Raw genomic sequence first — 26,885 nt, 5'->3', positions numbered from 1 at the left:
AAAAAAAATCTAGAAAGTTCTAAATGCAAAAACTCCTGGACAGTAAACAATTACAAGCATGTTCTTGACAATCAGGAGAGAAATTGAGACTATTCAAAGACAGGATAAGTAAAAATTCCTAGAAATCATACCCCAAGATTTCTAGTAATAATGAAAGAATTTTCCTGGGTAGCACACAATCTGTGGAAAACACATCTGACTATTTCAACAAAGTACTGGGGGAAATTCCTAGTACAGCCCTCCAAAGAGCTCCTTGGCATCATTCCTTTTAATGCATCTCTTCAAGGCTTCCTCAGCTTTTCCACACCTGGGTGAAATCCCAGAACCTCTGTGCTGGCCTCAGGACATCTTCACACTTCTTGAGGGTGGGTGTCCTGCCCTTGCCATCGTCCACCAGGCATTTGGAGTCGGGCAGGAAGGCGGTGGAGCCCAGCGGCCCCAGCTGCAGGACGCCTTCCGAGCTGTAGCGGACGAGCTGGGGGAGAAAGGAGAGTTCTGAGCTGCTGAGGAGCCCTTTGTGCTGCTGCTCAAGGGCAAAGCTTGGCACTGCTGGTAAAACCTAGAACACAACATTCCCTTCTCCCACACTTCTGCTCCCCACCCACAATGTCCCTGCAAAAAGGGCAATCAAGGAAGTGAAGTAATCCATATGTAAATCGTGCCCACTCAGCAGGAATTGATTTAACAAGGACACGATGTCAATTTTGTCATGCAGTTTGTTCTTAAGAGCTCTGGTAGAGGCTATTGATAGCAACAAGTCTAATTAGTTTTTGTAAATAAACATTACTGAAAAAAAAATCCAACCATGCAACCAGTATCCAAAAATATGAGAGGAAAAAAAGAAACCATGAGGGAAATGGCAGTAAATTTGCTAACATATGCTTCAGGCCTACATAATAAAGAATGACACTCTGGTATTTCAGTTTTGTGTAAAGCATATTAAAGTGAAAATGCACGATGCTAATTTGGCAGCAGGCCAACACGTCAAATCAGACTTATCTACTTCTCACTTCTGTGCTTAAACCCAGAGTCATTAAACCAGCATAATATTTTGCCCTTCTTACTCTGAAAGTGCAACACCCAGGTGCCAAAAGACTGCAGAGTGGAGCCAGCTACGTGTCCTGTGTGCTGTCAGACTGGATGCTGCAGGGTGAGGATCTGAGCCACCAAAGAAATGCAATTACCACCCAGGAAATTCACTGCCTGTCTGGTCCTATTGCTGCTATATGGCTGAAATTACTTAACAAGAAAGGGAAGGAAGGTCAGAAGTGCCTGCCATTTGTTGGATGCCACTGACCAGTGTGTGAGATATCATTAAGAGTCAATCAAAAAAACTCAAATTAGAGTCTGGCTTTCTACTGCCATCCTTATTAACCTCAGAAGAATCATGCTGTGAATAATCATTTCTTGCTGGTGGCAAAAAGAGCATGGTCTACTTGCTCCCAGACCAGATGCTCTTTGACATAGTATGTGTTCATTTTCCCACCTGCCACTTCTGTTCAGAGCAGCCATGTGAAGCACAGAGGTAGAAGAGAGCCTACATCAGAGAGATAACCACATGTGGATGCTCTGGATATTAATGGTGTCTTTGCCATGGGCCAGTCTGTAAACACTTAATCAAGACACTTTTGGGATTTTTTTCCACTCTGAGGTTAGGAGTGACATATGTAAAATAAACTCAAGCAAGCAAAGTAATTCAAAATATGAAGGGACTGCCAGGTCAGACAAATTAACTTTGTTTTTTCACATAAAAAGGAGCTGGGGAAAAAAAATTACAAATCAAACATAACACTTTGTCTTTTTTTTTTTTTAATAAAATCAGTCTGTATATTTCACACTTCTATTTAATGGGTTTTCAGCAGAATCCAAATTGACTTCAAGTATGGCTGAAACACTGATCAGAAAATGTATTCATCTTGCATTGTTTATTATCTCTCTGTAGTCCCAAAATACTGCCCCACAAGCCTGTTGGCTTTGCCTGAGGTAGATAATCAGAAGCACTGTTTATAGAGGGCTATGTGCTCTGTAGGATAGGATCGATTTTCTTTTTTGAGATGAGCAGCATTTTCTGTACTGGTATTAAAATGGTCTAAAACATTCTTTGTCATCAGAATCTCAGTAGGCAGAGTTAGATGTGCTCTGTATCACAGTGGCCATGCACTTTGTCACAGAGCAGCCTGTCAAAACAGAAAGTACCAGTCCAGCTTAGGCTTTAGAGGTGGAAGATACATTAACTCTATTCTAAACTATCTGCAGTATTGAAAGTGGCACTCTGTGTTACAGCTCAACAGGGTCAGGGATGGCTCGGTGCAGGAAATTGTTATCTGTACAATCTTGAGACAAATGGAACAGCATGGGCCTAATTTCCTGAATTTGCACTTTCTGTCAAGTTTTTATGGCTGTTCCAAACTGAACTTAGGCTTATTCCAAGATAAAATAGAAAAAACACACCCACAAAGAATTATCTCAGTTCAGACCATATTACATAGGAAAGCTGTAGAGCCTGCTTCTGTGAAATCAGACCAGAAATTAAGGTTCAAGAAACTACTATATGATTAATAACATCTCCAAAGAATTCCTATTTTAACTTCCTAGAGACAATATATATAAGCTGTGAAAATGAAATTAGCATTAAAATAAGTTGCTTATTACTACAGGCTAGAAAGCAGGAACTGGGATACAGCCAATTAAAATTGTACCTCCTGTGTTCAAACTTGATCTTAAGTGTCACTAACATATCCACAAAGAAATAATTCCTATTTATGTTAGGACTGTGGACATGAAACACCGTGTTAAATCCTTTCCTAGTGCCAACCAGCCAAAATCAAATGACAAAGTTCCCTTTGTTAAAAAATGTGAAATCTTATGAATTAAAGAAAAAAAAAATAAATCGGTGCAGTCTTTGATGGGCTGAGATCTTTAGATATCCACACACTCCATACTGCAAGTTGCAGTACAGAAGCACACTTATATACATCACATTGGAATGGACCTTCATGCAGTTTTTCTCTTTCATCTAGGAAGAGCTGGAGGATTCAAATGACACTGAAGCCAAGAGCTTAAATACTCAAGACCTAATCCTGGTACCATCTGCTATACTGATGTATAGGATAGTTTTCCCTTCAACATTCAGAAATCTGAGCAGAAAGCAAAAGATGCCAAAGGTTGTTTATCAAAGCCACCACACCTGGATCAAAAATAGTCAGTGCTGCTGCCTGTGGAATATGATCCTCCAGGAGTATTAATGTGGTAAGAAAATGGCAGCTTTAAACTGGAGGGTTTGACTTCAAAAACATCCAAAATCAAAAATCCTGCTAATTTCCAGTCAAGTGAAAAAAGCACCAAATGATTGCAGGTAATTGTTTGTAGGAAACAGTTTCTAGGATGGGCCTGGTAGCTTTCCACACTAAATTTAACCTCTCTCTCTTACTCTTGTTCTCCAGGCATAAGGAAATCTTTAATGGTTCCTCAGTCCTGCAGTGAAGGCAAGCTGTCAGCTCACACAGGAATTCAAACAGTGAGTGATGCAGGAATCCCAAACACCCCACATCTCCAGAATACCTGTCCCCTCAAGGCAAACAAAGATCACAGCTTATCAAACTTCCATGTTTGTTCCAGAATCCCACCCACTGCTTCCTGCAAGTGGAGAAACCGCCTGGGCATCCATCCTGCTGCCCTGCACACAAATCTGGGCAGCCACAGCTCTACCCAGCAAAATGTTAAATACCTGCCCTCTAGCAACAGTTTAAGCAGAGCCTTTCATCCTCTCCCACTCTGTTTGTGTAGCTGCACTCCCAGGAATGCCAGCAGGGAGCTCTCCCTCCCGCTGGCTGTTCTCAATGCAGAGGGAATTCTCTCTCACAGCTGCAGGGCCTCTCCTCTCTCTGCTGTGAAAGGGAAGGGAGGAGGGTGGACAAGGAGGCTGCTCACCCTGCCACTTCTACCCCAAGAAGCCATTCCATGACGTTCTCCTCTCTTTCACATACCATATAATCAGCCCCACACCATGGCATTCAAGGCAGACTCAGACAGGGAATATTTCCACTGGGGCTGTGTAGTGCTCAGAGGCTTCCAAACCTGCATGTCCTATAATCATTCTATGAAGCTTCCAGAACAACATGTTCTACTTTTGGGGGCATCGTATCTGTCCTCACAACCCCACTTTTTTTTTTTTTTCTTTTTTTTAAATTCTTTTACAACAGATGTGTATAGAACCACTGGGCTTTGCAGCTGATTTTACAACGGAGGCCACACACAGAGGCAGAGCAGTTCAAGACTCCAAATATATTCCTTTATTTACAAATCTTCTGTAGCCCTGCACTGTTTCTCCCAGTAGTATTTGCAAACTTTTTTTTTCCTGAAAGCCATTAGACTCAAACTTCAGATCCAATGAACACATATAAAAAAGACAGTGCTGTAAAATGGGCTTTGAAATCAACTCAGACTGATGCAAAACCTTGTCTGGATATTCTTAGCTGTTAGCTTACAATGACTTAGTTCAAGTCAAACTCATTAAATGAAATTGATGTAAACTCAGGCTAAATGCATTCCAGAGCATCCATAAAAGAGCTTGTCCCCGTTTGAATAAAGAAATTTAAAAGCTGATATCATTACAAAGATGTGATTTATCATGGTGAAAACTGATCTTGAAAATACACATAGGGAAAGGCAGTCACAGTGGAGTGATTTTATTTTGCCACTGTAATGCAGGACAACAACATCCAAGGGAAACAGAAGAGTAAGACATAGAGAAAAAGAACATTTTATCATAGATGAACAGTAATCTTATTCCTAACTCAGCTTTCTTTAAACACCTGCCTGACTTGGGTGGGTTTCAGGGGAACCATGTGTACACTAAAATGACTGGTAATGTGTTAGTCAGAATTGAAGAGTATGAAAAACAGATAAGTCTGTAGTTAAACAGGGAGAGGCCTTCACACTGGTAGAACATATGAACACCAGTGATAACCCTACTGGGGAAAGGGAGTTCCATATTTATATCAATTTATATTCAGTAGGCATGTACAAATAACCTAAATCTCGGCTCAGTAGGGGTATTTTATGTCCTATGCTTGAGATGAAAAATGTCAGAAATGGAAAGCTAAATGCAGCAGACAACTATGCGCACCCAGGCTGCTTTGAAGAGGGGCTTTAAAAATGTTTATTTAATATATTAAAACTCTTGCTGTCAACACCTTTCATGCTATGTGCTTGAATATCCTTGATTAGGGTTTGTGCAGCTGTGGTTCTCACACTGAATTAATTTTGTAAATTGTGGTGAGATTATAGAAGTTTTCCAGCTGTGTAATCATTAATTAACTTGGCTGCATTTGAGTGGCTCCAGCTCATGCTTGTCTGTAAAATACTCAACTTAGATAAAACATCACCTCTGACTTCACTTGGTGTTTCTTGCAGAATGAAAATTCTTTTCCTGTTTTTTTTGTTGGTTTGTTTGTTTGTTTTAAATTCACTGTAACTTATGCCCCCCTCTATTTTATTCCTGAAGTCAAAGCCTGCTCTGTGAAACAGGAATCATGGAGGCAAACAAGTAGGTTAAGGACTTAAATTGCAAAATAAATTACAGTCAGAACCATTTATTTCATTACTCTTCTAAGTGCTGGCACACTATGATAGAGATTAGATGTTGCTAAAGGACTTTCAGGAAGGACTTAAATTTGCAACTTTCTGTTCCGATTAGGATGGAGCAGGAGAGCCTTGACATCTCTAATGAGAGTCTTCTTGAGAAGCTAATTTACATCTATTTAAGCAATGCTATTTTGTTACCTTATTCATAGGCTGCTCCTTCCACCTCTACTAGGAGAGTGTCAGTCAAACACTCCATAATGACCCTGCCAAAGGTGGACATTGTGGCAGTAGGAATTACTGTCTGTCTCACTTTGCCTCTGTGGTGAAGCAGAGCCAGGACTCCCAATCAATATATGCATGACTGAACCTCGGATAATTGTTAAGCCTGATAAGGTCAGAGTTTATTTACATGTGCGAATGTTCATTAATATAGTTTTGATTCAGATGCTACTTCAAAAGAAACAAGAATTGCGTTTCAGAAAAAGCTCAAGTCCTGGATTTGAAAAATATTCAACTTGTGTAAATAAAATCACTATGAGCATGGCAAGAAGAAATGTCCTTTTTAAATCTTCAGACATCTGAAAGAACATAATAATATGCACAGGGACTGACCAAAAAAAAAAAAAAAAAAAAAGACAAGTCTTCTATTTTAGAAAAGTCTTGGAGGATATTCTTAATTCCCTTTGAAGTTGATGTTAAATATGTGCTTAACTTTTTGCCTACTTGGGGAATCAAATCAGCAGCTTGATAAATAATTTCTGCCCAGGAGCCTGTTGGACCAAGGAACAGTTAAATTAAAGAGGTACCATGAATAACTCATGTCATAGCAAGAAAAACTGCTCACTCACACAGACTACCTAAATTAATTAATCTTCAGTGGATCCCTGTTATTTAAACAAAGTAACATGATTTTTCTGTCTTCCTAACTGGCAACTTCCAAGTATGGATTCACATGATGGACAATCTTGGAAAAGACACCTGACAAGACTGGAGTAAAGCCAGACATTATCCTTTGCAGCTCAGGAATTATACTGCCAAACTCAACCAACTACATCCACTTACTCTTTGTTTCTTCTGAATATTTCCTAAGTTCAAGGTTTCTCACTCATGATGGGATTTTCACCATTTACCTGGGAGGACATTCCATGGCATGGATAAAGGATGGCTTTGTCATCCTCTTCGGCCCCCTGGTCCAGGCAGTAGCCGCTGGCTTTGCTGTTCCGCACCTACAACCAGATCAGAATGGAAACACTTCAGCTGGAAATGAATCCCTATTTTAGTCCAGTCCAGCTAAATCTCAGCTGTGCTGCAGCTCCTGAGAAAAGTACTGTGTAAAACGGCTCTCTGAGAGACACATTCTTCTCCTTCAGCTGTGACAGGGTGCCAGCAGTGAATCTGCTCCAGGAAAAGACATTATTTGGACAACCTGCTGTCTTTACACACCTTGGGTCAGAGGTACATTTTTGGCAATTACTCAAGGATCAGAACTTCCTAAAATTCACCCTAAGAAACCTAGGCCAAGTTTTGCTCCAAATTGCCAATGTGCAAACATAAATTTTGACCGTGTATGTTGAGAATGTGGCTTTATAAACAGGATAGGAGCTTCCCAGGACTGGTGTTGGATGTGACATGCTTTTGTTTCTCCCTGTTGCTGATATAAAACAAAAAAAGCATGTGAAAATTTTTATCTGAACTGAAAATACAGTACATTGTTATGTACAGAAGTGACATAAAGCACATTTTATGAAAGGGCACAGGTTCAGAGATCCAAGGAAGTAAAAAATTTCTGTGCCTCCCTAGACAAGAAGAATTTACAAGTCTATAAAAACTGTGATAGAGCTCTTGTGCTCTTGTGAAAACCCTTCCAGCCTTCCTCTTGAGGCTGGAAGCATTACACACATATTTTGAACATAGAAAAGCTTTAGAGATATCGTAAACAAGAAGTTATTTAGACAGACACCTCAAAAGACTCAACAGGTCAATTTTGGTTTAGACTGTGAAGTACCTGTCTGGCCACCCCCATAATTTAGAAACAGCTGCAGCATAAGGTGTCAGAAAAAAAAATCAGTATATATTCCTTCATATTATCATGTACAAACATAACAGGAAATCCAATTGGGTAAGGGGGCCCACTAACAACTAAATTTCAGGAGGTTTATTTTATGGCTTGGGTGCTATAAAGGCTAAAGAAGATGAAGACAGCTTTATGAGATGACTTTTAAAAAATGGGAATTGAGTCACTAGGAAATATATTTTTACTACTGTTTCAATCTGTTTCACATCTACTCAATACATTTATTTTCCTTGAAACTCACAAAAATCCAGATATCTTTTCCTCCAGGAAAATAACCAGAAGAAAAAGTACTTTACAACAAGCTTGATGTCATTAGGATGAAGCCTAAAACCTTGGTTGGTTTATAACAGGTAAATACCTTGTGTGGCTCTATTCTATTAAAAATGTTAAAGAATTTGGTATTTGCATCACTGAACTTCCTGTTTGACTCAAGAACCTTCTATGTGACAGCTCAAGAGGAACAAAATTTATTTTAGAGTCCAGATTGCTCAGGGTCTGGTAGAATTGACACAACATTGGCACTTCTGCCAATGTTCTTCACTGTTAACGACCTTTTCAGAGCTGACAGATACCAACAGCTCCTCTTGAATTTACTCAACGTCTTTTCTCAGTTCCTGATGGGGATAGTTACATTAGGATGCAAAATGATAGTATGGAATAAAACTTGCCCTTTGTATCAATGTCTCAAGTGCCTGACTTATTTTTATATGAAGTCAATCAAATGGAACAGTCTCCATTTAGTTGTCTTATGGGAAAATATATTGTCTTCAGGTTTAATTGCAGCTCACATAGACAATTATTTGAGCTCTGTTGACCACTGATGTTTCCTTTATGATGTCTGTGGCATCTTATTTGTGAAAATGATTGCCTCAAACTTATGTCTCAGTGTTTTAAAATGAGAGCCAAGGAGGTTGCCTGTAATTGTCAGTAAGGATGACTTCACCTGTGCCACAGCACATGTCACAGTTGAGATGGACACGATACACAGTCACTGTACAATTTCAGAAGGCTTTTAGCATTTGCCCATACAGAGTAACATCATAGTACTTCAGAAGTCTGCAAGCATCTGTCCTTCTTGTTCTTTAGCTCAACCTTTTATACCCTCATGTTCATGCAGTGCACCTGTGTGCCCTCTGTTCCCTTTGGGACTGGTCAGCACACCTGGGCACTCCATGGCTGCTGCTGCCAGTGCTGCTCACAGCTGTGCCCACTGGGGGTGAGGCTGGGCTGCAGCCCCATCCCAATCACCACAAACTCTGTGCCTACAACCTGCTGCCCTCCAACAAAAGGAACAGGGCTTCTCAAAGCCGTGCTCCTTAGTGCTGACTAAAAGGAGAGGAGGGCATTTTTGTTGCCACTGCTGTGCTGATGTGTAATTGCTCTGTACATCCTGATAGGCAGCTCTGAAAGCAGAGGGCTGCTCGAGTGCAGCTGTGATATGTTTCCAAAGGCATGCTGTACCTCTCCGTAAGTGACTGTGTTATTGTAAACCCTCATCTCAGGGTACACGTTCTCCAAGTACCACTTAAAGCTCCGGCACTGCAGTCGCTGTCGCAGAGCGATTCTTTCAGAAACATCTCCAAAGTCAACTCCGGGGTTCTGCAAAGCAGAAAACGAATAAAGAAATCTCACTGCACTGGCTTTATGGTTGCTATCTTTACTGAAATCAAACTGGAGTTAATTTTGTATACCAAGCTGTATACAGCTTGTATAATTTTGTATACCAAGCTGTATTTTCCTCTTTTCATTCTTTTGTTGTAAGCAGCAGCTCATGAAACAGCTGCTGTTGAGTGCAGACAATAAATATTAATGAAAGCCAGTGGAAAAAAGGAGCATAAAGAACAAGCAAAACCCCAAAATAAATCAAAATAATAAGAATACAATAAGAATGTTGTTACTTACAGCAGTTCTAAGTGTTTGCAATCAATCCTGAAGCCTTTGCTTTCAGACTCATTTAGAATTTAGACAGTAATTCTGATCTAAAATATGGCGGCTTGGTCATGCTTTACTCCAGTAAGAGATTTGAGTATTCAGTAAAGTAAATGATGTCAGAACAGATCTGTTAAAACTTCAAAGCAAAGCTGCTTAAAAATCATTAAGCTCCACTAAGCATTCATATAGCCCAGCATTCAGTTTTTACTAGAACTGGAGCTCATTTGCAGACTTGAGCCATAGAATGCCGTTAAACTCAAAACCTTTATAATTCTTCTTCAGAATTTAATTAATATTTAAATACAAATCCCATGAAAAACACAAACTGGAAGATTCAAGTTAATATGAGAAAGTCAGCCATTTAAAACTGGTAGGTCCAGAGTTAAATTCTGTTGATTTAAAGTGTTATAAATCATCACAGTTCAGCATTAAGACAGTAAGAGTTACCTCATGCAAAAACCTTTTCCGACACTATATTAATCAAATGGACTGCAACTGGGGAGTTTTGCATGAAATCTCTCTGAAGTGCCTTGTGCTTTTCCTCCAGAAGAATATCTGTACATTTTACAGATTGTTTCTAATGCAGGGTTCCAAGACAGCAGCAAATCTTAGCTCAGGGTTTATTAAGATCCCCAACAGATGCCTGGTTTTCAGGAGAGAATACAAGTGTAACACTGAACAGGTTTTCCTATTTGCCACATAAAGAGTTTGCTGTGCTCACTGCTGCTCGCTGATGCAGGCTCTGTCAGGAGCCCTCAGTGCAGCATCCATTCAAATGAATGTTAATTTACGTAGTACTTGAGGCTGCGTGGAAGGAGAGCAATCCTCTGAGGCACTCAGTGCAATAAATCATCCGATGTAAGATTCCTTTATCACTAAAATTGTCAAGGAATAAATCATAAGTGGGAATGTACCAAGTATTTGGTTAACTGGAATAAAGCTGCGCTGACCTGCTGCTGAAGGTTATAGGAACATGATCTTACAGGTGTGCCCAAGACAATCTGCTGATCTAGAAAAACATTATGCACACATTCTCAATAACCTGTGAGTTGTGAAAAAGATGGTGGGAAGAAGAGTTTATGTGGAGAAGTTAAGAATATAAGTTATAGAAGAGTTAATCTGGATTGGTCTTGTGGTATGGGAAAATGCATGTGTTTTACCTGCCTATTTCTGCCCCATTTTGAAATGAGGCAATACAGTGCCCTTTTTTGCAGTGCTGTTTCTACAGAGCACAAGAGCAGCAATGAAAACAAATTGAGTCATACTCACCCTCTGTGCCAGCTGGAGTCACCATGGAGAGGTTACAGTGTGATGGCACAAGAATGAGGTATCCACAGGATTTACTTTGTGGACATATTCTCTTTAACCAGCTAGCAAGGTTTCTAGTTCCCCTGCAGAAGGTTTTTGCGATGGCTTATGCCAAAAGTACAGTACTTTTGTCATCTGTATTGAATACTGCAGTGAATAATGTAATGAACACTAACATCAGCTTCCTTTTCCTGAGAGCTAATAGGCTAAATTTTATGATGCACATTTTATCAATGAATCAATTTATTTTATGAAAAAATATTTTAATGTTCAGTACTTCTGCTCATTTTATGTCTTTTATTGTAGATATGCCTGGGTTTTTTTAAAACCTCTGCTGCATAGCTCAGTGCAGAAAACTGCATCAATAAGTAATCTCAGAGAGATTAAAGGAAATCATGTTTTGGTGTAAATGCTTATTTAAATATCATATTTTCCCAGAATTCATTTGCACATGTCATAAGACAAGCAAATTTACAGAGGATAGTTTTTCATCTCCTAATTGAAAACTGACCATTTTAGCAAGTGTATTTTATGTGTGCAGACAGGGCCAAAATGCCCATAAATTTTTAATGGACACTGTTCAGTCTTCCTCCTACCGTCACAGAAATCTTGTGTGGAAAAAGTAATGCAGTATTGCCTTTTGTTAAGGCAAAATAATTCTCTGCAATTACCTCTTGTACCAAAAGAAGTCACCAAAAATACATTTCAGAAACCTTGCACAGAGTGTCCAATATTGAACAGCAGTGAGTGAATTTAGAGCTGTGAAAATATCTGGCATATTCAGACATCAAATGGACAAGGAGGAAACGTTGATCCTCCAGGTATGTGTATTCTAAAAACTGTAAGAGGAAAGAACAAAAATGGGGTTTCATGTATTAACTAGGTACCAAAATACGAGTAGATGTTTAGGACAGATTAAATCTAATGAAGTCTTTAACAAGACTCCATGACTTTGATGAACTCCAGGTCATAGCTGAATATTCCCAGACACATCTGGGTTTGTGTATTTTCCTGTTCTGATAAGAACGTTCCTGTTCTTATTTGCTTCAGCTCTGGGCAAACTCCTGCTGTAAGGGTTAACTAAACCATCCTTACCTACAGATCAGTGTATGTTACCCTTCAGCTGCTCTCCCTGTGCCCCTTCACATGAATAATTTGGATGCAAACACAGCCAAGGAACACAGCAACAGCCAGCTTCCACCTGGCTGGGATATAACATAAAACTCTTTCCTTCAAGAATTATGCTTAGTGCAGATGTAGCATGTGGTATACTTATAGAACAAAGTGATAAATGGAACCTACAGTTTATTTAATATTTTTATGACATGGATTCCTAGAGGCCCACACACACCATCTACAATTCGTATGCACAGCAAGAAGCAGAACGTGCCCACATTGCAGCTCTCAGCCTGTGGACAATAAAGCTATTTAATGTCTGATTCTTTTATTGCATACTTCGTTTTTTATGCTGGTGAGGTCTACTGAGTCTCACTATGAATGATGATATTTATTTATGGACATTTCTGTTGTCCCCACTGTTGTAGCATATGAACACCTCAGAGTTTAACAGCGCCCCAAATTAACGACTTCTGGGGGAGCACATAAACCTGAGACATTTTGCTCTGGTTAAATTATAAATCTGTGTCACTGCATACAACAAGTCAGGACTGAGTGCACAACTAAACTTAGACTGAGGAAGAGAGTTCAGATGGCAGAACTCTCCACACTGAGCGTGCAACAAAGCGCTTTCCCTGAGCTTAGCCCACTTTGTGCAGCTGTCGTAACACCCTTCACCTCCAAGAGCTAATTAGGAACAGCTTCATGTTTCTGCCTCTGCTCAGGACAGAGTGTGAGCTGTACTTACTGCCATGGGGATGTTCCAGGCCATGTAGACGTGTGACTTGAAGTCGTCCATCCAGACCTCGGCGGCGCGCAGGGCGTTGCGCTTTGCATAGTAATCGATGTCGTTGTTGTAGGGCTTCTTGGTGCGCTCGATGTGCGCCACGCGGGAGCAGGGCAGCACCTCCATGCTGCCCCCGCACTGCCACACCTGGGGGAGGCACAGAAAACAGCCACGTGGATTCTTTTTCCCCTCCAGAGGCAATACAAGTGTTTCGTTGGAGGTGCTGCGTGTAGGGTGTTTGCTAGTCGGAGGTGAGGGCTGTTGAGCAGTTCAAAAGGAGCGCCCAGTTCTCCTCTCGCTGCACGTGGCAGGTGGGTCTCAGGAAATGCAGATGGCTGCATTAGGTACATAAGTTTAGAAGCCATAAAGAGACAAGTCCTTCACCATAATATCTCTGTTTTTAGGACCATCAGGTCAGAAAAAAATTGTGAGGTATCAACCTCTGCCATGGGTGCTATTTTAATCTAATGTTTGTTATTGAAATTTCAACAAAAATCAGCTGTGTCATCTGGCTGTGTTGGACACATGAGTGGGGTACTGGAAAGGGCCCTAAGGTCACCCCAGAGCCTTTTCTTCTCCAAACTAAACATCTCCAACTCTCTCAGACTGTCTCCACAGGAGAGGTGCTCCAGACCTCTCATCATCTTATCTCTGTACCCCTGAGCTGATGAAGAGGGCTAAAAGGGGCTGACTGGAGACTTTCACCCAGCCTGCCCAGACACCATGGAACCCGCACTGTGCCATTTTCTCCCTGCCAGTTGTTTACTGTCTGAACTCCGTGGCAGGGGACAATGAGGACTTGTCTCTTTGCATCAGCCAGATCTGGAGTGATGCAGAGTGAGAGAGGCTTATGGATTCAGCTCCCTCAGGTCTGCACCTAGTACTAGAGTCTGAAAATGAAAGATATTAAAATATAAGCAATAATTCACTACTTTCCAAGGTTGCCTTTTACTGAGAATAAAAACACATTTCCATACAAGATGCATTCCAGAACTATACTGGGGCAGTTCTCCACCTAACCTGCCTTCTCAAGGACAAAGATAAAGTGCTTGGGAAGTGGCAAATAAAATCTCTGCTCTAGCTTTTCTTTTTTCAATACTTTGTTAGGTAATATTTACTTGCTGCTTTCCAAACAGTTCTGTAGTAAATCACTGACCACTAAAATTTACATGTGATAAATGGAATACCCCGAAAAACACACTGCTCATAAATTTGGACTGACGTGTGCTGAGGGTTTCCAATGCAAAGAGGAAGTGCTACCAAAAAAAAAAAAAAAATTAATTGATTTTCACAATCAGAAGGAGAAATGAGCAGTGAACTTTAGTATACTGCTATTTGCCCAACCCAGCCTGGAAGTCAGCTATTTAATGCATAGCACATTTTTCTTTCTATTGATATGCCTAATGACCTTGTAACTCTTATGTAAGTATTTTGGTACCAAGGGCAAGTACATTATCTGAGTGACAGATTTATTTCCTTTGAATGCCAGTGCTCAAACAAACGTGAAAACTAAAAGGTACTAAACTGCAACATCAAAGAAAACAGTTTAGCTCATCTGTAAATTCAACACAAATAGTTATTTATCAGTGATAAATTCTCCATGGATGAAATCCACAGGGAACACAGACACCTGGCTTTGAAGGAAGCACAATAAAAAAGGCAGCAGCAGCCTCAGGCCAGGTAACTCACTCTGCCTGATCCTGGAGCTCAGCTCTCAGTAGGGTCTGCCTGTGGTGTGACTGCCCCATCCATAATCCCTTGGACTGCTTTCCACTAACACTCAGTCAATTCTTCCCTTTCCCCTGAGCGTGATTTTGCTCTTTAAAGAGCCAACATCTGCTGAAGAGGAGGAAAGAAGGACGGAAACAGCCAGAAAATACTCAAGGAAATTTTTCTTCCTTAGAAGATGCTGAAATTTACCCCAGATGACTTGTTTTTTTTTCCTAGGAATATGTAAAACACCAGCAGGGGATGTTTCCCTGGATAAGAATGGTATTTCCAATCCCAAAGAAAGAGAACTGGATGTAGAGCACAGGGGGCAAGGAGTCAGATATCTGTGTACCACCAGGTGAACATCATCATGCCACCATTTCTCCACATCCCAGACAAATGTCACAGCTCCTCAGCTGTGGTCATTTCTTTCCAGGCCGCGCAAGGTCTCCTGTTTCACTTCATGAGGATCAGGTGCTGGTCAGTGGAGCACAGACACAGCCCAGTATCCTCACACTCTTTCAGCACATGGCTAAGCACAGGGTGAAGATCTTGTCTCCTTCCCTTTTAGCCCAATAATTACTTAAACTTACACTAAATAGAAGAGTTTCTGTAGTGGAATCAAACATGTGCATCCAAAACTGGGCAAGATCCCAGCAGCTGAGAGCCATCATGTGAGATTTGGATGAATACTCGAGACTTGTGCTCAAAGGAGGAGGATGGGATGTTCAGCTCACCTTCTCCTCTCTGGACACAGACTTGAAAGGCAGAAAACCATTCCCTGTCTGCTTCTAACAAAGGGTGAAAGAATGAGAAAATTTTACTGTATGAGTCAGGTGAGAGAGAGGTGACTCAGCGGATGATCATGAAATGGTTGATTCTCCTCCTCTTTTCATTCTCAAAACTGCACTTAATGGCCCCTTTTAACAGTAGCAGACAACACATTTATTTCCACATCAAACTATGAAATTATGCCAGGAAAATAATTACATGCCTCTATAAAGCATTTATCAAGCAGGATCCTTAAAGTACCTTACTGGGGGAAGCAAACTATTTCTAACTGTGAACATAAAATGATGCCCAAGGCCCTCCAAAGAGACACATTTCAGGCAATCAGAGAAAACTGCCTTCCATATCTGTGGCTTATCTTCTGGGATAACAACACATTTCCAGCCAAGTTACTCCTCTCATATGGAGCTGCCAACACTAAATGTGTGTCTCAAGGTCCATTTACTGAGCTGGTAGACGTGTTACAGCCTCTGAGTTGCTGCCCACAAGGCTGCACATTGCTGAAAATCCCACTCCACCTTCTTTTCCCTCATGGAGAGACAAATCCCTTAGAGCAATTTTTGGGGTTTTTTTTGGCTTCACAGCATGCACTCATCAAACCTGTACTGTGGGGCAACAGCCCAGGCTCTGTGGAAGGCCAGGAACAGCAGCAAAGCAAAGTGTGTCCTCCTTGACTGGTGTAGCTGAGCAGCCCAGGGACTCAGCTTTGCCTCCATGAGCATCACACTGTGCAACATTTTAAGACACGATCAAGTAATTCCAAGAGACACTCAATTTATTTGCTAATTGTAGCTAATTTCTAATTTCAGCACTGCTCTTTAGGCTGCTATAAACAAAATTGATGGCAATTTAAATGTTACCATAGCTGTGTTACCTTAGCATTTTTACTGCTAATTATCTCAATCAACTTTTCTATAAACAGACATATTAAGTATTGAGAAGAACAAGTACCCCCATCAGGAGTAAATTACAAACTGAGTGATGATGTTTGTGGCTTGCACTATAATGATTTACTGACACCAATTATCAACTCTTCCTGTACACCTGAGGTGTGGCTGTCCTAGTGGAAAATGTTTATTTATGCAGCAGCCAGCTGGACATCACCTTTTATGCATCAGGGAAAATCTGACATGAGGCTGTGCCTTGTCTACCATGGCCCCAATTGTGCATCAGCAAAGTTCTCTGCAAGCAGGTTGGGTACATTATTTAGAAAGGCTAATAAGGTGCTAAGCTTTAATTCTTGCCAAACAAGAATAAATTTTCCAAGGAAACACAAGTACTTTCTGCTGAAGATTGAAACCATATTTATCAGGATTTAAAAAAATTAAAGGTAAAAAGAGTTAAACAAGCCTGGGAACCATTAAGTAGGAAGTAGAGTTGGCCAGAGTGATGGGCTTATCAATTCTTAAATCTTGGCAATATACATAGAGAGAACATTGCTGATGTGTTCTCCTGCCCTGCAGGTGAGACCTGCTTCCAACAGCATCATGTCCTGCAGAGGGAATGTCAGAGCTCAGAAATATCCTGGGATTTAATATTTGCCATTTTTAGCATTTTAAACATTATTCCTGGGATTTAATATTTGCCATTTGCAGGAGAGTGGCTGCAGCTCCCAAGAGGCTCTTCCCTCTCTATGGACTTGCTGCTCTGTAAATTGAATATCACATTATTGTGTACACTGAAGTGGCTGCACAGGGTTATTTAATTTGGTACAGATGATCTCACTACAAGCAAGATCAATAGGTAAAAATAAACAATGGCATCATTATGAAGGAAAAGCTGGGGAGACAGTTTTAACTTTGAAAACCTAGACTGGAAGTAAAGATTGTGGTCCTTAAGAACTTTGTACCTTGCTGTGAATTTTGCAGTTTAAACACCCTGGTGCTCAGTGAAAGAGAAAAAGAAAAGTCTCAGATTCTCTGTTACAACTCTTTTTTCCATCAGATACACCTTTGATTTAAGCAGCTGGAGAGATGAGGTATCCCAGAATGTGTAATAGTGGTAAGGACACTTCAGTGTGTGGGGGATTTGCCTCCAAATAAAGAACCTTTGCCAACCCTTTTGTGCCCTCTTCATAGACACACCAGTTCCAAACATTCCTCTCAATGCCACAGGTTCAGAGATGCCAAAGCAACTCCAATGGAGTGTGACCCAGGCATTTACAACGTGTTGGTCTCCACCTCTCTTAAAACCTGACTTTTCCAGGAGAGCTGGGGTTAGTCCACTTTTCTAATAATATAGAACATAGAGGAATTAATGAAATTTTCAGTACCCTGAGGCTTTGAGCCCATTTTTCATAGGTAGCAATCTCTCTGGATGTGTCACTGCACAATGTGCATGGGTGCTGTAGCAGCTTTGTGCTTTATCTACTTCCAACAATTTTGGACATTTCAGTGACCCTTTCCTGACAGGAATAATCACAGTCTGCATCTTCCAGCAGGAACTAAATGGAAGGAACCAGCTTCAAAACACACATGTGGCAGCAGGGTGCCTCATTCCTGCTATACCCAGGAGAGGATGGCACTCGTGCCATGGCCCTGCCAGAGGCAGCATTTCAGATGCGGATGTTCTGCACATCCTAAAACCCTGGTGCTGGATCAGGGCTCTGATGTTTTGTGGAGCAGCCCTGAACTCCTCCTGAGCAGCACTTCACAGAAGTAGCCTTTCAGATTTCAAACTTTCTTTTCTGAGTGAAAGTAGCAGAAGAGTTGGAGGAGTTTTAAAAGCAGCTCAGATATCCCTGTTTTATGATATTCCACTGCGGGAATTCTTAAAAGTCAGGGATCTCAGGCTTTCTTTGACTTTCAAGGTAAAGCCTACCAGAAACAGATTTCTTCTAGACTGCCTACACACACCTACAGCAGGATTGGAAAAGATTTTTCTATGATGAAAGAATTTCCACATGTTTCAGAAATATTGTTGGCCTAAAGTTTCAAGAATAACATCAATTTAAAATGTTTTCACTAACTGAAACACAAGCTCTTTGTTACATCTACCTGTGTTCCCCACAAAGGTTTTTCTGAAACCGAGTAACTGATGATTTTCAGAATATCTGCTTGGTGTTAAAAGTTTTTTCAATGTAAAATTATATATACATAAAATCTGAAAGGTCATTTAAACTGAAAACACAAGCCTTTGTTATAAAAATAGAACAACACAATCTTTTGATAACATTAAAACCAGTATTTGTTGTCTAGGAATTTTGCCAAAGCACAGAGTGTTCAAAAGGAATATTTTTGGACCTGACAGAGGGATCAAATTGTGGTTCCTTGAGGTGACAAAAGTCTGATTTCTGACAAAGGTTGCAATACCTGAAGGGCAGGAGGACACGTAGTAAATTCACAACAGCAGGCACCACTGAGCCCTCTCCAGCCTCTGTAACTGCACAGTGTAAAATAAAACCCAAGTGTACTGCAGGTACAGGAGAATTCCTACTCTGCTGAAGTCAAACAGAAAGGTAACTTAATTCTTAAAAACCTGCTGTTGTTTCAGTCTCTCCCTCCAGCCAGCCATGAACCAACAAAGTCTAAATCAGAAGTGATTCTTCAAAGTATATTTGAAAGACGACAATAAAATCCTTTCCCCTCTGAAGCATGAGAGCTCTGCACTTATCCTCCAGTCCTTAAGAGATGTACCAGCTCTTCTAGTGCCCACATTAGAAACTGAAAATTAATAGGAATATAGCACATTTAGTGTTCTTGCATGTCTGATATTGACAGTTTATGTAGTTCACTGAAAACTGATCTTTCAAAGTAATTTACAGCTTGACATTTTCTTGTTTTCTAATTGAGTCTTATGGATAGTCTCTCCTGCACATATTTTCAGAGCTGCCTAGAGAGTCATATTTAATCAGCTGGGCTAGATAAAGTGCTCTCTCTCTGTTTTTCACTTCACATAGGAAGCTGTTAGAGACTGGGGAGCTGTCATAATCAAACACATCATATGGAAAAATTAATCACATGGTCTCGTTTTGTTCATCAACTGCATTTTTATCACCATCTATAAAGGCAGCCATAATTATGGCTTAAAAAAGTCCCAACTGTCATTTCTCAAAATAGCCAGTGCTAGTTAATGGTGCACTTCTAGAGCAAAAATCTTTCCACGCTGGGACAAACCAGCTTACATCAGAGAAACTTTTAGCTGCCAAAAAGGAAAAAATCACATCTCAAGATCCACAGATCTTTGTTTTGTCAGATGTTTCAGGATAAACTTCTGACCTATGCTTTCAAATTACAGGACCCAAAAGGGTCCTTGGTCGACTGATCCTGACATTGACTCGGTGACAATCCTTCCTTTTTGCTCTCAGCTCCTGCTCAAAGCAGTTTGCAGATAACCTGTTCATAGCAGATGCAGAGGGAGTGTGACAAAACCTCAAATATGAAAGCTGATTCTGTTATTAGGAGTCAGTACCCATCCTTTACTCTTGCTGCCCTGGAAGGCTGGAAACACAGAGCAGCGTTTTGGGATTAATGATTTTTGGAGGGTTGAATTTCACCTGGGGCTCTCCTCATGTTTTTGGTTTTTTTTTTTTTTTTTTTTTTTTTTTTTTTTTTCCCCTGGCTCAAACAGCAAGAACTTAATTTGAAGAGAGAAGAAGAGATATGAAGGATAGAGAAGTGTAGCCATATAAGTCTTCAGGATAGGTCTGGCTCTAGAATTACTGCTTTATGATTATTATTTTTATCAATATTTCAGTAGTCCCAATGAGGAATACTTGGAAGCTTGCTGCTTTTGCCACAACTATTATAATAGAGTTCAAGGGTGTGCTACAAAATCCTCCTGCAGAGTAGTTTAATGTGAATTTCATGGCAGACTCAAAATTATACCTTTTCTTTATAGAAAAGTAAAAGAATTTTTTCATAGGTACTTGATTAGCCTTTAAAATTTGTTAGCATTTTTTGGAGTTTGACCTCTCAGCTTTGATCCGTTGGGGTTTTCTGGTAATTACAGATGATTTGCTTCCAGAAAGAAAAAAAAAAAAAGGCAGTGGAACAATAACATTCTTGCAATGACACTCTCAACACATGCATGTTTTATATTTGTCTGGTGGCTCTTCAGTAGCAAATTTAGAGGCTGTCCTTCACATGTTTCCTAGAGGTCATGCAGAACCTCAAGCCAGTTAAGATCTCAGATGTGACAACAGCAAGAAGATAAAACTCTTCTGTTAACCCTCTTAGAGAGGGAAAATAGATAAGCAAGAAGAAATTGAAACATGTTCTAGAGAAACTCACAGTCAGCAACTGCTATCTTGCTGTAAAGATAAACTTTGTGTGTAAAGAACTAGGGCTGATAAATTAATAGACTGGCTGCTATGCAAAGGAGGAGGTAGGATTTAAAATGATATTAAAGATGCCCCATATGCTTTAACCACTAATCCCATCTCCATAAACCACTAATCCCATCCCATATTTTGCACAACTTTTACAAAGGGTACTGCACTTTTGAAAAGAGCATGTCTGGGGAAGAAGCAAATCTCTTTTCTGCAAGGAAAATTCCAGACTCTCTGAAATGCCTTGCTGGGGAGGGATGGAAGTTGTAAACCCCTTCAAGGCAAGAAGGGCAGCCTGACCCTGCACAGGTAAGACATCCCGTGCCACACTGGTCTTTGCACATGAACTTCAAATGGCAAAGAATAAAATATCTTAAGCTCCAAAAGGTGGTGGTGGGTTTAGGAATTCTTGTTTCCTGCTAGAGAAGTTCAGTCAGTGCAGTGATGCTGGACAAACTCCCCATGTTCCAGTCTCCCTGACATCACTGCTCAGGGTCTCACAGGCAAGCAAGCACTGAGGAATGGGAGAAGGGAGAAAGGACAGTCAAAGAGCAAGGGTTTCATTTTCAAAGGCTTGTTGGCTTGTTTTTCTTAGCAATTTAATGAATGCTGGCACCTCAAAATGCTCCAGGAGATGTTAACAGCTCATACCATGTAAATGACAGGCATAAGAAAGAGACTGCTTTGAGGCAAACCCTCAAACTTCATAGACTAGAGATAATAACTCTATTTTCTCTGAATTCTCCTCAAGTCTAATCTTTTAGATTAGGCTGCAGATCTCTTCTGGTCTAGTACCACCCATATATGTTGTGTTTTGCAAGCACAAATCATTTTTCCTCTATAAAATGAATGAAATTTGGTATCTCTAATGTAGTTTGCTAATTGTCCCAGGCAGATGCTTCCCATAATGTATTCTTTCAGAATGCATTTGATGAGAATCATTTTCTGCTTTCTTACAAATGTACTCAACTTTTCCCCAAATCAATAGACTCACTGTCAGTTATTTCTGTAAATATGCCAGCACAGATTCTGTTTGCACTACAACAGTTAAAATTCAAAAAATTTACCTTGGAAAAATACAATCTGTGTGGGATATAGGAAACAGCATTAAAGACCAGTCTGTTATTCTTGTTCTTCACATCTCCTTCATGTGATTGCTTTAGGTTGTTTCTCCTCACTTATCCCAAAAGACCATGGAGAAAATCTCCCTCTAAGTTCAAACCCCAGCAAGGGATAAAGACTTATGTACACTAAGCTTACACGAGAAAATCTGCAGCTGAGCTCCTGCAACATTTAAGTTCTTAGGAAAATACCCCTTTTTGCCAGAGAGTGCTTTACTAACCTGCACAAAGCACCAGGCAATGCTGACTGGTCAGCTCAGCAGCTGGAACACAAGAACAGGACACTCACTGCCACAGCCCAGTCCACAGAAAATGCCCAAGATCAGATCAGCTGAGCATGGCAGCAATCTCCAAACCACCTTTAATCTCTGGCAGATGCCAGGGGAAGATCAGCAAGAATACCTTAGGTCAGAGTAGGGATGCTTTGCTTGATATAGAGGCGATCCCATGACCACAGAAATCTCTTGAAGAGCACAAAATTCACCCTGCAAGAGCATCTCCCTTCAATTGTCACCTAAGCTAAGCCAGAGGGAAAATAAAAAATTGAAACTTGTTAAACTTTTTTTTTTTCCACCAAAGTGGGTTCTCAACTTTCTTGTGCAGTACCAGTAGTTCACACTTTCAGCCTTTTGCTAATCAAATAATACTTATGTGTGCTCAGCCTTCAGGAAGAAGGCTGAAAAATGATAAAATGCTTCCTGACATTTTAGCTGAGACCACAGGAAGGAAGAAGAAAGAGTGGAATTTATTGATGCTTCAATTAGAATAAAATCATTCTTGAATGAGAAAATATTGAAACAGACTGACTAATGAAGTGATCACAAAGGGTCTTTTCAAAGGACCCTAAGTGGAGTCATCCTCATTTGTTTTCTCTTTCCACAGCAGACCCTTAAATGATCTTTGCATATTGTCTACACTAAATCCTGCAGAGTTGCTATTTCATTTTAAAGAAAAAAGCTTTTAGGCTGCAAGGGATTCATTCAGTGAGAGCTATTATGCTTATTGTGGCTTTGCTGCAGAGCCAAGGGATTTACTATATGCTCATTAGATCCTGCTTTGTTCCAAAACAATCTTTTACGATGCAAATTTCAGCATGCTGATCTACTTAAAGTAACATTTTCAAAAAAAAAAGAAAAAAAAAAAAAGAAAAAAAAAAGCTATTAAAGTAAAAGCTTCTTCCAAGGCAGGAAGACTACAAATTCAGATTAATTATTAATATTTTGGTCCATGAAAACATCTGATGTCTCAGCTTAAATTCAGCCATGAACATGGTTACAAGAAGTCCCAAGAAGTCGGTGTTAGAGGCACAAATCAGTGACATAGATGATCAAACAGAGCTCAGAGGCCACGTTATGAAGCCATCACAGATGAGGCACATTTGTCACTTGGCTGCTTGGTGGCTGAAGCAAAAAAGGTTTGATTTATTCAAGCTTTGGCACCTGAGGTGTGCACCAGCAGAGATGTTCACTCACCAAGACCCCTAAGGAAGACACACAAGATGAGAGCTGGGAGTTCTCCACAGCCCTGCTCCATAATGATCTCCAGGACAGTGCTGACACAAAAAAAAGGAAAGAAAGTGAGGCAAAAATGGGGAAAATGGCAGAAGTGAGGAAACCCACTGTCCTCACACTGGATTCATGGCACTCAGGGAGCTGTGGCAGCTTCCATCTCTTGTCAGTGCTCTTTAAACTCACCTGCAGATGTACTGAGGGTGAGGGGGGCACTCCTGTTCTTCAAAGCATTAATTCCACCCTGTTCCCCCTCTGTGACCTTCCTGAAGGAGCGGTTGTACGAACACAACAATGAATATTATCATCCAGGAGATCTACCTGATAGCTCATCCTTAATAGTTCTATAAATCTTGCTAAGTCTTAGTGCTTTAGGTGTACAGCAGAGATAATCCTGCTGTAAGGAACTTTGTGAACTCATCCCTCACATGCACAGAGCCCAGCCAGGCTAGTGACACCACATTAAAGCATTCTCTCCTCTGCCCTGAACAGCAGAACTCAAATTGGAGCTAGAATTTACACTGATCTCTGGGAGGAAAATTAGTAAAATATCTAAGGTGAGCAATAAGAAAAAGATCAGTTTGCCAGTAGGAATACTAACAAATCATTACAGTAATTCCAGGCAGCCCTTCCCACACTCCCATCCTAAATTAGATCAGCAAATTAAACATGCAATTTATACTTAAAACCTCACAAATCATCACCTGCTTATAATGGACACCTTCAGCTAGAGCACCTGCTCTAAAGCAACACATGATTACTGAATTCAGCTGATGTCCTGTTTTACACAGGAAGTGCCAAATCCTTAATAAACATTAGATGCAGATGTGTGTGAGCTTGGCTTTCACTGGGAATGCTTATTTACCTGGGATGGCAAACTCATGATTAATATTCTCCTCCCAGGGCTATGGGAAAGTGCCAGAGGAGGGGCAATACCCATAAATGACTGGAACAGGATATTTGAAACATGTCTGAAACCTGGAAAATGCCTCTGCCTACACTGCACTCTCACCCAGGCCCCACCAGTCTTGGCAGGTACCTGAGCTGCAAAAAGAACATGAGAAAATGCAAAAACCCCTCTGGTGAGTCTGTTACAATATGCTTTGACTTTACTTTCCTATCAGACAACAGATGTCTGCAATGGCTTTTGGATACCTCAGAGAAAACGCAAAATGGCACAGAAAAGGAACTTTTAGAGAAGAAAGTGCCATTATGTCCTAGTGATTCACTCTGCTTAAATGCTTTATTGCTGCTATCAATGGGCAGATAGTAACATTAATCACAGGCTGTGAAATGAGTGACAAACGAAGCCATTTCGTACATCACCTAAAGAGCTGGTAAGGGGATGCAATTTGGGTAAAACACTAAGGAAAAAGGCTGTTTGTGATTTTGATGGACAGCTCCCTAAAGAGTCTCCAAATTCCAGGACTGCAAAGTAGGCTGTCACATTTGCAGATCTGTTACCTCTCCAGGGAAATTTGAAGTGAGGTGTATCACAAGACACAGCCTTTTACTTGTTATTTAAACTTCATTTCTTCAAGACCAGTTATTCCCATTTACAAAGATTTAGATTAGGGTTTGCTTTAGCTGACAAATTGTTTTGTTTGGATTTTCTTTTTGGTTGTTTGTTGTATTGTACAATGAAAGCAACAGAAGTTTTTCAATGGTGACATATAAAAGACTTAGCTAGGCATGTTTTTATTCTTTAAGTCACCTAGGCCACATTCCATCTAGCATAAGGATGTGAAAGTGCACACACACATTTGGCAGTATTTTTCCCAAGAGTCAGAAGTGTCCTCACAATTGAACTCTGCAAATATTAGCTTCAGCTTATTGGGAAGATAGTGTCCCATATTATAAAAGTGCTGAGCAAATAAGGGATGTTCTTTGTTTGCCAGAGATTTCTAGAAGTTAAATATATAAAGATACCAGATATGGTTTCAAACTGAACCAAAATGGTGCTTGACATTCAAGGTGTTTGACAACTCAAAGTATGGAATGAAAGTTCATTTCAGATCAAGCAAAATATTTTGTTTCAACAACTTCTGCAGATAACCTTTTTGAGAATGTAATATAATGGTTTCTCCTTTCTCAACACATGCATTTAGATACACTTCCTTGCCAAATCTATATTCTGTCTCAGATAAATTATTTGGCAAATTAATGTCCCATTATAGACAAAAAGATCATTAGTTGATTACAAAAAAGGCATTAACATTTACCTTTTACCTTTTCACAGCTTCCCTAATTAAGTCATTCATCACCATTCTTCACTTGTATCAGAACAAAACTTACCCTAAAAGCAGGTCAGATATGACCAGAAAAATCCTGCATTAGAATAAATACAAAGCTTACACAGTGACCCACAACATTTTATGTTCCCAGTCAGTGCCTGTACTTTTACATCAGAATATACACTTCAGCTTGGCTAAAATAAATAGCTAAAAATCCACTCCTCTGTTGCTCCAGTAATTTTTTGTTTCTGTAGAATGGCAGTAACCATTAAATGCTACTTTGCTTCATTAAAGTCTGAATTTCCAAGAACTGAGAGGGAGTGTGCCACAGGGTTAAGCAATTCTTTCATCACATGGCTGATGTGTTTTATCCCTGCTGGGTCACAAGTCCTCTTCATTTACCGAGCTCCAGGTTTCATCCAACTATTTATTTGTTGAGGCTTTGTTGCAAACATTCTAAGCTGCCAAAGAAATTATCAAGAGTCTTTCTTATTCAACCTATATACAATTCTGTCAAAAAAAGAAAAAAAAGTTTTCTGGTAAAATGGGATGGATGATAAAAAATAACCAAACCAACAGAACAATTACAGGGGATGCATTGTGTTGCCTATCATCTATAAGAAAATCTGAAAAAAAAAAAATACAGCTTTACATCATTTTTATGAAGGTACTTTTGTGGACTTGCAGATCATTTAATTTTGCCCCAGAGCACGTTTGCTGTGAGCAACATAGAGTACAAGCCACTTGTCTGTCCTCTTGTCTCTAAATAATCTCTTTCCATCTTCTCAGAGTCAGGCTGTCACAAGCAGCTAATACCTCTACAGAGATAAAATAAGACAAAAGCAATAACCACAGCCAGGGCCCCTGGGGATTTCTTCTCTAGCTCTAACTACAGGGTCCACTCTATCAAAATCCTGCCTTGTTGCCCTGTGTCAATGTTTACATGCTCTGCTGCTTCTACCACTCGTGTTTTCAGAGGGATTCCAACCTTATCAACTGCTCTGTCAGGTGATGGCAACAATTATTTCCTTTCCCCATCTCCCCTGCTTCTGTTCCTGCTGCCAGCCAGCACAGGTAACAGCTTCTGCTCTACCATGAGCTGTGCTGAGCAATTCCACTTTTACATCAGGGATGCTCTGTTTAAATGAATAATTTAAGCACACTATAGCACAGCAGCAGAAAGGGCTTTGTGTCCTTTCTTTGTGTCCTGTATCCCACTGCTCAGACTAAACTGGAGGTTGGCTGGTTTATTTTGGCTGAGCCAAGTAAAGACCTGATCCCAGAGGTGTTTGTGCCAGTCCTGGTTCATTCCCACTTCCTTCCACATTCCCCCATCCCTGCTGCTTGAGCTGGCTGTGCAAATGCTCCAGAAGTTGGGTAAATTATAATTCAAGATGATACAGTCTAGTTTAAACAAATAATTAGATATTGCATCATTTTGACATTTTTGG

General features: G+C 40.3%; 1 protein-coding gene across 1 annotated transcript in view; it reads right to left on the bottom strand.

Moving 5' to 3' along the window:
• Positions 1-26,885, bottom strand: part of GALNT9 (polypeptide N-acetylgalactosaminyltransferase 9) — a 130,493-nt gene that overhangs the window by 5,662 nt on the left and 97,946 nt on the right. Inside the window, exons 7-10 of the mRNA XM_004176556.6 lie at positions 12,765-12,950; positions 9,122-9,259; positions 6,717-6,812; positions 308-475 (exon numbers count right to left, since the gene is read on the bottom strand). Coding sequence (XP_004176604.4) covers positions 308-475; positions 6,717-6,812; positions 9,122-9,259; positions 12,765-12,950 — 588 coding nt within the window. The remainder of the gene's footprint in view (positions 1-307; positions 476-6,716; positions 6,813-9,121; positions 9,260-12,764; positions 12,951-26,885) is intronic.

Source organism: Taeniopygia guttata, chromosome 15 (genome assembly GCF_048771995.1).
Source record: "Taeniopygia guttata chromosome 15, bTaeGut7.mat, whole genome shotgun sequence".
NCBI classification, from domain to species: Eukaryota; Metazoa; Chordata; class Aves; order Passeriformes; family Estrildidae; genus Taeniopygia; species Taeniopygia guttata.
This window is presented reverse-complemented; position numbering and strand designations above follow the sequence as displayed.